The following is a 13,090-nucleotide window of genomic DNA, read 5'->3' as shown; positions in this document are numbered from 1 at the left end:
TAATCCGCTACCTCCACTAAGAATGGCAGATAAGGATGCACTTACCAGTTTCACATGTGGCATGCATATAACAAAACTAAGCCGTCCAATCATCAGACCCACTTTAGCTGGGCCACAAGCTAAAGTTACACCGCCCAGATGTCCTAACTATCTGATTGGTGGACATCCAATTGACGGTTTAAATAAATAACAGTCTAACAGTCCAATTTGGACAAACAAATGGCCAACGATCAGGGGTCTAAAATAAACGGTCCAAAAACATATTGACCAACTACACCTCACTTATAATATTATTATTAGTTAGTTATATCTGAATGGAACCGAAGTGTGGAATGCACGGGTATTATGGTCATTTAAATCAAACGGTGCGTCAGCAGATAGTGAAGTCTTTACTTTTTAAAAGTTTCTGTCAACCCTCTGTTTTAAGATCATAAATCGACAGCCATAATTACATGAGTGGTGTGTATGGTTTCTACCTTGGTGCATCTGTGATAAGGCCCACCCGATGAACGGTCAATAATAGCTGAACGATTACTGAAGAATCAAAAGTGCCCGCTTCTAGATGATAGAGGCTCAATGGTGTTATTTGACAAAGAGTCCGTTCTTCCTCCATCGCGACTTACGTTACAGCCTGTATTGCTGTCCACTGGGGCCGATATTCTGAGCGCTTACATAATCGTAACCGTCCGATCTATGGATTCTATGCTATAATAACGACTATACGAAAATCAAAGAGAAAATCTCATTGTGACCCTCACTATCTATAGATTACTTTAGAACAATTTAAAAAAATTTCAATGGCTCTATTTCAACTTTAAAAGTCGAAGATTAGGATCTTCTCTGACCCATTATTATTGGCCAGTAGCTCATCTGTAGTGGTAGAAAAAATATGGAGAGTTATGATCATGAACCTTCTGAGCATGTGGGCCCCACTGGGTGGATAAACACGCTGGATTCTGAGTCGTGAGGTAGGCAAAACGAGCCCTAGGGCTGCATATAGTCCAAAAATAGACTGCTTTTGACCAAAATGTGGATATTCTTTGAGCCGGAAAACGAAATTCAGGCGAATCAGAGTTGAGATTCCGACCATGTGAAGACAAAATAGACCCCAACACCCCCAACAGGGCCCACCTGTAGAGAAGTTCAGCAAATCGGAACCGTCCATTTTCTGAGTTTTATTGGGGATGAGCTTATCGAACAATAATCATGCTCAAAGGATGATCTCCTCCATTAATTTCTTGGCATTTAGGGGAACGATACTACCATACACATGGGTTAAAGCTACGTGGGGCTCACCGTGATGTTTGAAAGCAATCAAACCCGTCCGTTAGATGAACCCCTCGATTTTAAGTCTAGATTCCAAAATTTATCTTGATCCATAACTCAGTTGGGCCACACCAGAAAAAGCAACGAGGGACACGAGAGAGGGGTCACCCACCATAGAAACTTCTAGATGGAATTTGGGTTCCACTGTGTTGTGTATATGTCATCCAACCCATTCACCAGGTCTGCCCCACCAGGATGAATTGACACACCGAAAGTTTCAAGCCGTTCCAAATTTCGGGTGGGCCACAACAAGAGAACATGTATATTTAAGACGTGATTGTACATATGTAGCAGAATGATGTCACGTAGCACTCATTTCATTTATTCGGACCGTTAATCCTATGAGGCCCACTGCAGATGTGCAACTAAGATCTTAGCGATCCAATTTCTTGCCTTTTTAAAAAATAAAAATAAATAATGTAACATTGCTGAGCTTTTTTTTCTTGAACTTCTATTGGTAAGCTGCAGAAGGAGAGGTTACAGAAATATTATCTGAGATATTTTTAGCGAGTCCCTCATCCATGATAGGTCCATTCAAATCAACGGTTTAGATCTCCAAATTACTAACCCCATCAGTCCAGATAGTACATCACGATGACATAACATTAGCCCCACTCTCATGCATCAGGACTCTAAAATCCTCCGAAGTTAGCTATAAGCAATATCATATTCACAGATGCGTCGTATTCGCATGATCCACACCGTTCATCTTTTGACCCCTACCTTGAATTGCGAGTACTCAAAAAATCGTACCTCTCACGTGAGTTTAGCTACTCGTTGGACATTTTCTTTTCTGTTATATTAAAAAAAAAAAAACCAAGCCCATGGTCAACCATCAACGGGCAGAAGTTCTTCGATCAGTTGTTAGGATCCTCTGAAAGTTACGTTTTCTGGTGCATGCCCCATCCACACTAGAAATAAACAGATGAACGGTCAGAATCACGTCAGGTGTCCAAACGTAAGGAGACTAAGCTGTTTGCCTCTATAGAAACTCAGGATCCTGTGTCCCTCCACTGGGGCTGCATGTTGAGATCATCCCAATGTTTTTAACCGTCTATATTCTCCTTACTATCATAAATAAGCTAGTATTCCGTAATATCCTTTCACCGATGATCCTAACCTTTGATTTTTATAGTTGAACATGGGCCATTGAAAATTTTCTTTTCATTGTAGACAGTGATGGAAGCAAGCGGCCATGTCAGTTTCTTTCGTACAGCCTTATAACATGAAGTCCTGAGCTTGAATGGTTCCGATCAATGGACCACTTAGAATGTGGGCCCCGGTGGCTGATTACTGGAACCTGTCCCTGAGTCGGTGGGAATGGGCTGAGCCCAGGGTCTGTAACTATATATATACACACACACACACACACACACACACACACACACACACACACACAAGTAAATAGAAGTGGGGAGGGAAATAGAATGATGGAATCCGTCCATGTCAGGTTCCATCATATAAAAATGATTTTGATCATTAAAAAGTGCCTTTACAATATAGGGCGTAGATAGGGTACTGCTCCCACCAGGAACCAGCTTGGTCCTTGCAGGGGATCTTTGGGCCCACCTTGATGTATGTGTTTTATCCACACAGTCCATCTATTTTTAAAGCTCATATTAGGATGTGAGCCCAAAAATGAGGTAGATCGAAGTCTTGAGTGGACCACACCACAGGAAACAGTATTGACAATGATGCCTACCGTTGAAAGCTTCCTAAGGCCCACCGTGATGTTTATTTTCCATCCAACCTGTTCATAACGTCACACAGACCTGGATGAAGGGAAATTATAAATATCATCTTGATCCAAATCTTCTGTGGCTCCCAGGAGGTTTTCAACGGCAAGCGTTTAATCCTCAATGTTTACTGTGTTGTGGTGCACTTGATTCTTCGATCTTCCTAATTTTTGGATTCATGCTCTAAAATGATCTTTTAAAATGGATGGACGGAATGGATAAAATACATATATAAATATGGGTCCCACAGAGATCCTTCCCAGACCGTCCGTGTCAAGGTGTGCGCGCTGATTCGGAATCACTCTCAGAGTCAAGAGTCTTGGAATCATCCATTAACGTTGGTGGCATCCTTGATGATTGGACCGCACTAATGGGATGGGCCGAGAAGCCGATTGCGTGGTGTGCCACACACCACCGACCTCTGCCCTGTGTTGACGTCACCAAGTTCTGTGGGACCCACCATGATGTATGTGTTATATCCACACGGACCATCCATTTGTTGAGATGGTTTTCAGGATTGAGCAAAAAAAAAAAAAAAAAAGAGATGTATACCAATCTCAAATGGACCACACCATAGAAAGCAGGGGGGATTGAACATCTACCATTGAAAATTTCCCGAAGGTTAAAGAAGTTTTGGATCAATCATGATATTTGTTTTTTCCCTTCATCTAGGACTGTGTGACCTTATGAATAGGTTGGATGACAAATAAACATCATGGTGGGGCCTATGAAGTTTTCAACGGTGTGAATCATTGTTCCCCTTTGAGTTTTGGATCTGTCAAATGGATGGATGGTGTGGATATAGCACATACATCATGGTGGGACAACAGAACTTGGTGACGTCAATACACCACCGATGTTGGTGGGGGGTGTGGCACACCACGCAATCTGCTTCCGATGGGGCAGGCCATTCGTCACTAACCAAGACCCACGCAAGGCTTAGATATGAAGCTCGGACCGAGTCGTCTGGTCCATTGCCACCCCTACTGCAAGGGGGGATGTTTTTCTTCTACTTCCATTTTTCTCCACTCCTGCTGCCGATGAATCTAGTCATGTACGGCCGAGATTAAGAGATAAGGAAGAACTATAAAGTGGCCCAACCATGACTAGCCTACAAACTGAAACGAACGGTGATCAGATGCTTGTAATCATGAACCATCCACATGATACGATGCGCCCCGATTTGTGTAGCCTATAAATTGGCTTTCAGTTCATACAGTTTGGGTGCTTGGTTCAGTCATCCAAACCGTTGATAGCTTGGCCCTCATCTATGGGCTGTCAATCAGAAGGGCTCAGGACAGGCAAAATCTAAATTTTGACCCGGGTCCATCAGGCCCGGCCTGAACAGTTCAAAATCCGGGCCATGGTTAACGCCAAGCCCGACCTCGGCCATTGGCCCGTGAACAGATCTACCCAAGTACGCCCCACTTTTGGGCCTTTGGAAATGTTTGGGCCGAGCCTCAAGGCCCATGGATGGAACCAAGGTCTTATCTCTGCACCCAATAAATAATTGGGCTTGATCTGCTCTCGAGACTACCTGAAAGTCTGAAAAGGTCAGCCCATCCAAGCATGCTTCTTTACCGATGGAAATAATCTGAGATCAGGATGGAAATACTCTTTTTCAAGAGTAAAAGTACTGCATGTATCAGGGAATGTATCATTGGCTAAAGGGAAATATAGGGAAAATTATGGAATTTTCCAATAAAGTTTAAGAAATTGTTAAAAGAGATATGATTACACATTTAGAACTCAAAATATTAGAAAAATTAAGACCTTGTAATAACTTTTTATTGTTTATGCATGGTCCTAAATTATGTGTGTGGTCTGACAAAATCTATGTATTTACTATAAGAGAAAAGAGTTTCTATAATTCATAAATCATAAAATACAAGTACATAAATAATATATCCAAAGCCAAAAGAGAAGCAAAACTAAATCGGCAATTTTTAGAAAATGATATTTTAAATATTTTTTGCTATTTTTAAAAAGAATATTCTTTAAAAATAAATAAAAATAAATAAAAATAAAATCAAAAAGCTGTCTCCAACCTGTGTATTAGCCTATGAGTAGTGTCCATTGACTTTTAGAGACCTTATTTGCAATTTAAATGAATAAAAAATGAAAAATTATCAAATTTTCTTTAATTTTTTCAATTTTTTCGAATTATAAAATCGGAGCTTCAAATCCATATTTTTTAATGTAAATCATGCATAATAATGATTTAGTAACTGATTTTAAGCAAACATTTTATGGAATGGGTTCTGAGCCGTTTCCTCTCTTCAATTGTGATTTTTCCATCCAAATCTTCCTTTCTGTCCAAACAACCCAAGAGTTGTCTAAATACTGCCAGAATGGGATTTCAGGAAAACGAAAAAACAAAAGAGGAGAAAATATGAATCTTTAGAGGATATTTTTCATTTTTGTTTTGACAATATCAGGAAATATTTGTAAAGGAACAATGTGATATTCCGCAGTGTATAGATGGATCAATGACATATTGAACAATATACATGCGATATTCTTATTGATATTAAGATTTTCCTGTGTTTGGTATCGGGTCCATGCGATATCAATAGTATCAGTCAATTCTATTAACACGGCAAGCAATGATAAACATTCATTATAGGACGAATGCCAAAAATTTTAATAGATTGAAAACCCAAATAGGTTGTACTATAAGAAAAGAGTGGGATGGAGAACCATTGAAACCTTGAGATGCATAATAATATTCATGTGACATCTGAAGCTATTCATAAGGTGAATCAATGTGTTAGGAAAAAAATCATCCACTACAAATTGGTGTTGGGATTTTACGTGAAGGGTTGATGCCGATGTTTGCCACTATCTATATATGTTATTGTGAACGGTCAGCTAAGGCATTTGCATAATGAGGATGTTATTTCTATATTGCAGAATTGATGGATCATGTATGCATCATTGATAAAGATTCAATACTATAATTTTAAATGTATACCTAATTAGGAAGATATTTTCGACACCGTGTCGTAGCCGGTGGATGCTAAGTCTTCTATACCTTACACTCTTAAAAGAACCTCTCAACGAGATTATGGTTTTCTCATATATATGAATAAGAAGACCAAGATATCTACTTATAAGAAAGAGGGTCAGAGAAGTTTACCTATCACACTTTTCTCATCTAAGGTCTTTACACTGTAAGTTTTTATATCTGACTTAATAACTATGTATGGGAACAATGGTTCAACAATGCCACCCCAAACATATTTGCAATTATCAGACTATAGTTGGATCTACCGAATTGCTTGATCTAATTAATATAACGGTTATATCTAAACCGATTATCATGTGTGGCCCACTTGATAAGAATATTGCAAGGGATAGTATGTTGGAGCTTTTTGCACCTGTTCAACTCATCAGAGAGACGCCAACTATTAGAAGAAAGAGGCCTAGTGCACACTTCGACCCAACAATACTCTCAAAAATCAATTGTGTAATTACTATCTTCCTCATGTATAATTGTAAAGTAACATTTTATTGTTCATTTTCTGCTAGATTATTTCCCATGCTAATTACTTCTACTCAACAACGGCAATTGAGCAAACCCAATTCTTCCCCAACAAACATAGTTCTACAACACAATTGCACTCCGAACTCAACCGAGTCAACTCGACAATGTTTCAAAATGAGTCCCTTGGAAAGTCACTCGCAAGACTAACTAGGTCGAGACTCAATAGGACCAGCCGAGTCAGCTCAAAGACTTGGGCAACTCCAAGTTATTCGCTCCAACGCAACTGAGTCATTCACCCAAGGGTTTTTATTTAGCAAAGAGTTATATGAGAGAGGAGGAACAGGCTCTTCACAACGCATGCAAGACAGAATATATGCGGCCAGGAGCATACTATTTATGGGAAATCCTCTAGTTCTCTCGGAGCACTGTAGGCTACAGTGCTCCTAGTTGCATCTGTCACTTAGTCTAATCCGTCAATCTGAACTGTCTATTTTAAGTCAAAACTGCATTTTGTAGGCTAATATACAATTAAATCACACTGATCGGCTGATCCAAATCATCCGTGATTAATTTATCATTTTTTTGGTAACCACCCTTTTTTTTTTTTTTTTTTTCCATAGATGGGATGGTTTGGATTGTTGGAGAAAAGTGATTCTTTATATTCATAAGCAACCTATGATGAGCTCATAGTGATTCTTTAGAACCATAAGCAACCCATATATGATTGGCAAAAGTACATAGATTAATCAAATTGTTGAGTGGACCTATTTTCGTGTAAATGATTTGGACCCTTCAAAATTAAAGGCTAATGATCAGATGGGTAAGATACTTAGATTACTGAGATATTTGCATGAGTTGCCCATAAAATCTGTTTTGAAATTAATATACTGGGTAGAGTGAGCAATTGGATTGTCTAGGTGGCCCAATGCCACAAAATCAAATTGATTACTGAGTTACTCAATACCCTTTTATCATATGAAGTAAGCTCTTTTGGACCCACGGTGAATGTATGTGATTTGTCCATGTCATTCATTCATTTTTCCAACTCATTTTAGGAGTTGAGCCTAAAATTGAAAAATGTACAAAGCTTAAGTGAACCACACCCATAGTAATGTTTATTTGTCATCCAACAACCTCTCATAAGATTACACATACATGGATGAAAGGAATAAAGCACAAATATCAGCTTTATCCAAAACTTCTATTAACCCAAAGAAATTTTGAATGGTAGACATTGTATTCACATTGATTCTGTAGCATGGTCCACTTGCGCTCTAGAGATGTTATTTGGGGGGGGGGGGGGGGGGGGAATGGATGGACAGAATGCCCAGCATAGGTTGGGTCTCAGAGGGGTCAGCATGAAGTATAGGTTCTATCTACACCGTAATCCATTAATCCAATTTTCCGTATCATTTAGGATAAAGCTCAAAAATGTTATAGATTCAATGTTCAATATTCAAGTGAGCCATGTAAACAACACGGTGGGTATTATCAAGATTTCAACGGTAGATGTCATTGTCACTTTTGTTTCTATAGTGTGGTCCACTTGAGCATTGGATCTGCCTTAATTTTGGGCTTATACCTTAAAATGATATTAAAAAATAGATGAATGGTGTAAAACCCATAGATCACGGTGGACATACAGAGACCAAGCCTGTGCCGATCTCTGAATTTATCCGCAGGTCGAGGTTTTGAGTTCTTGACCTATGAGTAACTTATAAGCCAATGTGAGAATATGCATGGATTAGAGCACGCGTTTGGATGCCCAAATAGAATTTCAAACATCATGGGAGCGATTACGTGCGTCGTAGCAACCATACGTTCGAGCGATGTGGGGACTCAGTACATCGAGTGAGACCGTTGTGTACATTGCATCATTGATCTTATATCTGTCTAAAACTCAAATGAAACACACCACAGGGAGCAACGTACGGTCATACCTACAGCATGTATACTCACTTGTTGTGGCCCATTTAAATTTTGAAACGTTTTGAGTTTTAACATGCCCTTAATCCTGGCGGGGCCAACTTGATGAACGGGTTGGATTTTATATAACTAAAACGGGCCCCACTTTTTATATGGAAGTTTTTGTGGTGCGCGTCCATCCGCTCCCCAATGTCATGGCCCACCTAAATTATGGATCAAAATAGAGTTTGAAATCTCCAGCTAACGGTATGAGGCGCATCTAATGAACGGTTTGGATTATATTTATTAATGACAGTGGCCCCACACGCAATTGACCGTGTCCCTGGGTTTATCATCAAAAGTCCAAAGAAGTTCCCGAGAAGGAAGAGAGAGAGACAATCGACTCCGTTGATTTTTAATTGACTCTTGCAAGCCATCGGTGGCAACCACCAAAAAAAAAATTTGCGTGAATCCCAAGGCTCTTCCCTAGACCGGCTCAAAGCAGCCCAGATGGCGGTGGACGCGGATTGCGTCTTAACCCTGACTGTCTCTAGCCACGAACGGTTAGTTCTGTGGGTGGCACACCGTTATGTATCTTCTTATCCACGCCGTCCATCCCTTCTCTTATATCATTTTAAGTTACACATACAAAAATGAGGTAGATCCAACACTCAAGTGGACCACACTATACAAAAATGACTCTTGGTTGGATCATTGACCGGACACTTTCAACGTACTCGCCCGACTTTCAGTCCTACTAAATAACACATCAGCGACCGACTCTCTTCTATAAAATGCCCCTACCCTCTCTCTCTCTCTCTCTCAACCACCACCACCAACCCAAAACCAACGCCATGCCTTCAGCGAAAGACATGCTAACGACGGCGGCCTCCGTCGCAGCGTCGGCAATGGTCATCCGCACAATCACGAACGACCTGCTGCCGCACCACCTCCAAGACCTCCTCTTCTCAACCATCTCCTCCTACTTCAACCGCTTCTCCTCCCAACTCACCATCACCATCCAAGAATTCAACGGTTTTGCCATCAATGACCTCTACTCTGCTATCGAGATCTACTTAGGCTCCAAAATCTCCCCAACAACAAGGAGGCTGAGAGTATCCAAGAACGACAGCGACAAGGACTTCACAGTCTCCATGGAGAAAGATGAGGAAGTCATCGACATCTTCCAAGGTATAAAGCTCCAATGGTGGTTTGTCTGCCAACAGAGCGAGAAGAACGTCATCCACTCATCCAACGGCCAAAATTCCGTCGTCCGCTCAGAGTCCAGATCGTTCCAGCTCAGCTTCCACAAGAAACACAAAGACAAGGTGTTACACTCTTACTTACCTCATCTTCTAAGTACATCCAAAGCGATGAAGGAACAGAAGAAGGAAGTGAAGCTGTACACGATCGATTCTAACCAGATGTACGGCAACTTTGAGGACGCATGGATTCCGGTCAACCTCAACCACCCAGCGACGTTTTCAACGGTGGCGATGGATTCGGAATTGAAGCAGGCGTTGATGGACGATCTGGAGAGGTTTGTGAAGAGGAAGGAATTTTATAAGAGAGTGGGGAAGGCTTGGAAACGTGGGTATCTGTTGTATGGCCCACCAGGAACTGGCAAATCGAGCTTAATCTCAGCCATGGCGAATTTCCTCAGCTTCGACGTCTACGATTTGGAGCTGACAGACGTGACGCGGAATTCAGATCTCAGGAGATTACTGATCGCGACCGCTAATAAATCAATCCTCGTCATCGAGGACATTGACTGCAGTGTTGAATTCAAAGATCGTGGAGGAGCGGTGGTTGATGAAGGAGGGACGAATCCAAACCATCCACCCCAGAGTGAGGTTAGTGCAAGACCCATAGGGCATTTTGGTCATTTAGTGGAGAAACGTGGCATGTTTCTTCGCTGATAAATCATCTCTTAATTGCAAATGCGAAGATAATGACATATTTGGCCACGGATCGGACTGTCCACCTATCTTAAACAGATGACTTGTCAAAATTCTTACAAAACTGTCATAAATACCCTTCATCTTTGAAACATATTACGGAAATGCCATTCATCTGTTAAAATGTCTGTGATCTCACTCAGAACGTTTTGGTTTTGGTTTTGGTTTTGGTTCTGGTGCAGGTGACCCTTTCAGGGCTGCTCAACTTCATCGACGGCCTGTGGTCGAGCTGTGGCGATGAACGGATCATCATCTTCACTACAAATCATAAGGACAAGCTGGACCCCGCTCTACTGCGGCCCGGGCGCATGGACATGCACATTCACATGTCCTACTGCAACCTCTCCGGATTCAAGACCCTGGCCAAGAACTACCTCATGATGGACGATCATCCACTCTATGGGGAGATCCAACGGCTAATAGCGGTGGTGGAAGTCACACCAGCACAGGTGGCCGAGGAGCTGATGAAGAGTGACTATCCGGACGTGGCCCTTCAAGGACTCATCGAATTCTTCGAGAGGAAGAAGACTGAAGACCTCCAAGCCAAAGCTAAGGTAGAAAGAGAGTCTGAAGGAGAAGGGCAAAATGGGGAGGAAAGTAAAAATGAGGGGCAAAATGGGAAAGGAGGAGATAGTGAAAACGAGGAGTATATCGATGGTAAAGGACGGGAAGCCCAAAGAAGGGGGAACCATTGATTTCATTGTCTGACTAACAACTACGTTTTTAATTCATTCATTCAAATGAAATCAAAAAGATATACCATTACACATTTATTGGACGGTTAAAAATGAAATGTACAATTATCTTATTTCATTGAAGGAAGAAAATAAAGGGCACACAAAATCAGAGGTTAAGATTGTTGAACCAACCTGAATTTCAAATTATAAGTTTTTACGTTGAAGTCGACAATTTGGTCGGTTTAATTTGTGTTGATTTATGTCACATGTAATATTTCTAAGTGCCTGTGTATCAATTATTATGCGCAGCCGAGTATCAAATAACGATCCCCTTGTTAGGAAGCCCAGCAGGGGCAATTTGGTCATGTCGCATGTGAAGAAGAGCTTGACTTCGGTCCACACCACCTACCCGCGGTCAAAACTGGCGTAAGAAAGCGATTTTAAAATTACATTTTGAGGCACGTTCTGGATTCCCGCACATGATCGTATTTTAAAGGGCATGTAATCCCATAATTACGCTAACCTCCTATTAAAATAATAATAATAATAATAAAATAAAAAACGAATTCATACGGCTGCTTTAACTGGCTATGGTTCACCGATCCAACGTTGGGTCTCAGTTTTGGATGGCCCACTCTCTGAAATTCTCAAAAATTAGAAAAAGTCTATCTTTTCAATAGTGGACAAGAAGTAGAGGTTTGAGAAAGAAAACGAATAAAATAGCACTGGCTCATGTACCGTATGTATACCATGGTTCAGCTGGCACTGTTTGGCCCAATCCTGTCCTACTTTCAGCTACTGGCCTCACAGCCAATGAGTGGAACCCAGGCATTATTTCTGCACACAATAATGCTTCAGCCCAAATAAGCCCATTTTATGTTTCATAGGTCATGGGCTTGCTTGGAACACCTGAGATGATTCCAGCTGGGCCCTAATGCAGCAAGAGCCAAGTGGAATGCTACTACTTCCATCCATCAGTTGGATTAGCTCATGTTGTGACATAAGCCCAATGATCAAGCAGATTCAAAACTCGAATAGGCCACATCACAGGAAAAACTAAGAGCTGGGATGCCCATAGTTTAAACTTTTCAAGACCTATTTTAAAGTCTACATGCCACCCAACCTATCTTTATTGTTTTATGTAGTGTGGCTCACTAGAGATTTTTGAGCTTACATCTTAAAATGATCTACCGTAGCTAATGGATGGATTGGATGTTACACATACATCACAGTGGGCCTTAACAATAGTGTATTTTTTTTTTTTTTATTTTTTATTTTAATGCAAAGCAAAATAATTTTATTACTTATTAATAGGCCAACTACTGCATAAAAAATATAACAAAGAGAGTAAACAAGAGAAGTAAAAAGCCCACACACTGAATAGGAAAAATATTATTGGTGCCACTCCACCGGCACCACTCCATTAGAGATAAGAATTATTGTCATAGCCTTTTTGTTGCCAAGTACGTGTCTGCATACATACACTTAAGTAGGGGCATGTAAACGTCCTACCATTAGCAAGCGTGCATGATTGCATCTATCCTTGGCTAGTACATAGAGATGCACGGATGCAGATTCAACCACACCCATCCTTATTCGAATTCTGAAATGAGTGAAAGCCAATATGAGAGTACGAGGATTAGAGGTTGTGTTTGGATGCCCATATAAAATTGCAAACATCATCAGGGGGCAAATTTAACGGGCCTATTCAACGGGAAATGCAACTAATCATAGAAGGGGTACCTTAAAGCTAAGCGGATTAGAATGTCTAAATTTCCTAAGTTGATGAGGCATCAACAGTGAGATGAGCCCTTGGTTGACCCTCAAGCTGACCTACTTAAAGGCAGGACTCACCTCCAAAGTTGACCAAATTGACTCCAACGTGAGAAGTAAAAAATTTGAAAAGAATTTCGCCTCAAGCTAAGAAAAAAAAGATTTGACGAGATTCTAGCCAAAGATTACACCAATCGAGGTAGGCTCGGTGATACTTTTAGAAGTAGA

The 13,090-nt window shown here is 40.8% G+C and overlaps 1 protein-coding gene across 1 annotated transcript; it reads left to right on the top strand.

Annotated features, from left to right (window-relative positions):
- The first annotated feature begins 9,263 nt into the window (after window positions 1–9,263).
- Window positions 9,264–11,305, top strand: LOC131237933 (AAA-ATPase At3g50940-like). Its single transcript, XM_058236022.1, has 2 exons — window positions 9,264–10,307; window positions 10,595–11,305. The coding sequence occupies exons 1-2, from the start codon at window positions 9,309–9,311 to the stop codon at window positions 11,105–11,107; spliced, it is 1,512 nt and encodes a 503-aa protein (XP_058092005.1). The 5' UTR covers window positions 9,264–9,308; the 3' UTR covers window positions 11,108–11,305.
- The last annotated feature ends 1,785 nt before the right edge of the window (window positions 11,306–13,090 follow it).

Source organism: Magnolia sinica, chromosome 2 (genome assembly GCF_029962835.1).
Source record: "Magnolia sinica isolate HGM2019 chromosome 2, MsV1, whole genome shotgun sequence".
In the NCBI taxonomy this organism is placed as follows: domain Eukaryota; kingdom Viridiplantae; phylum Streptophyta; class Magnoliopsida; order Magnoliales; family Magnoliaceae; genus Magnolia; species Magnolia sinica.
The sequence above is the reverse complement of the archived record's forward strand: the minus strand, read 5'-3'. Positions and strand labels throughout refer to the sequence as shown.

Coding starts and splice junctions, on each gene's coding strand:
- LOC131237933 (XM_058236022.1), top strand. CDS start 9,309: ATGCCTTCAGCGAAAGACATGCTAACGACGGCGGCCTCCGTCGCAGCG. Junction 10,308..10,594: donor ACCATCCACCCCAGAGTGAG/GTTAGTGCAAGA, acceptor GTTCTGGTGCAG/GTGACCCTTTCAGGGCTGCT.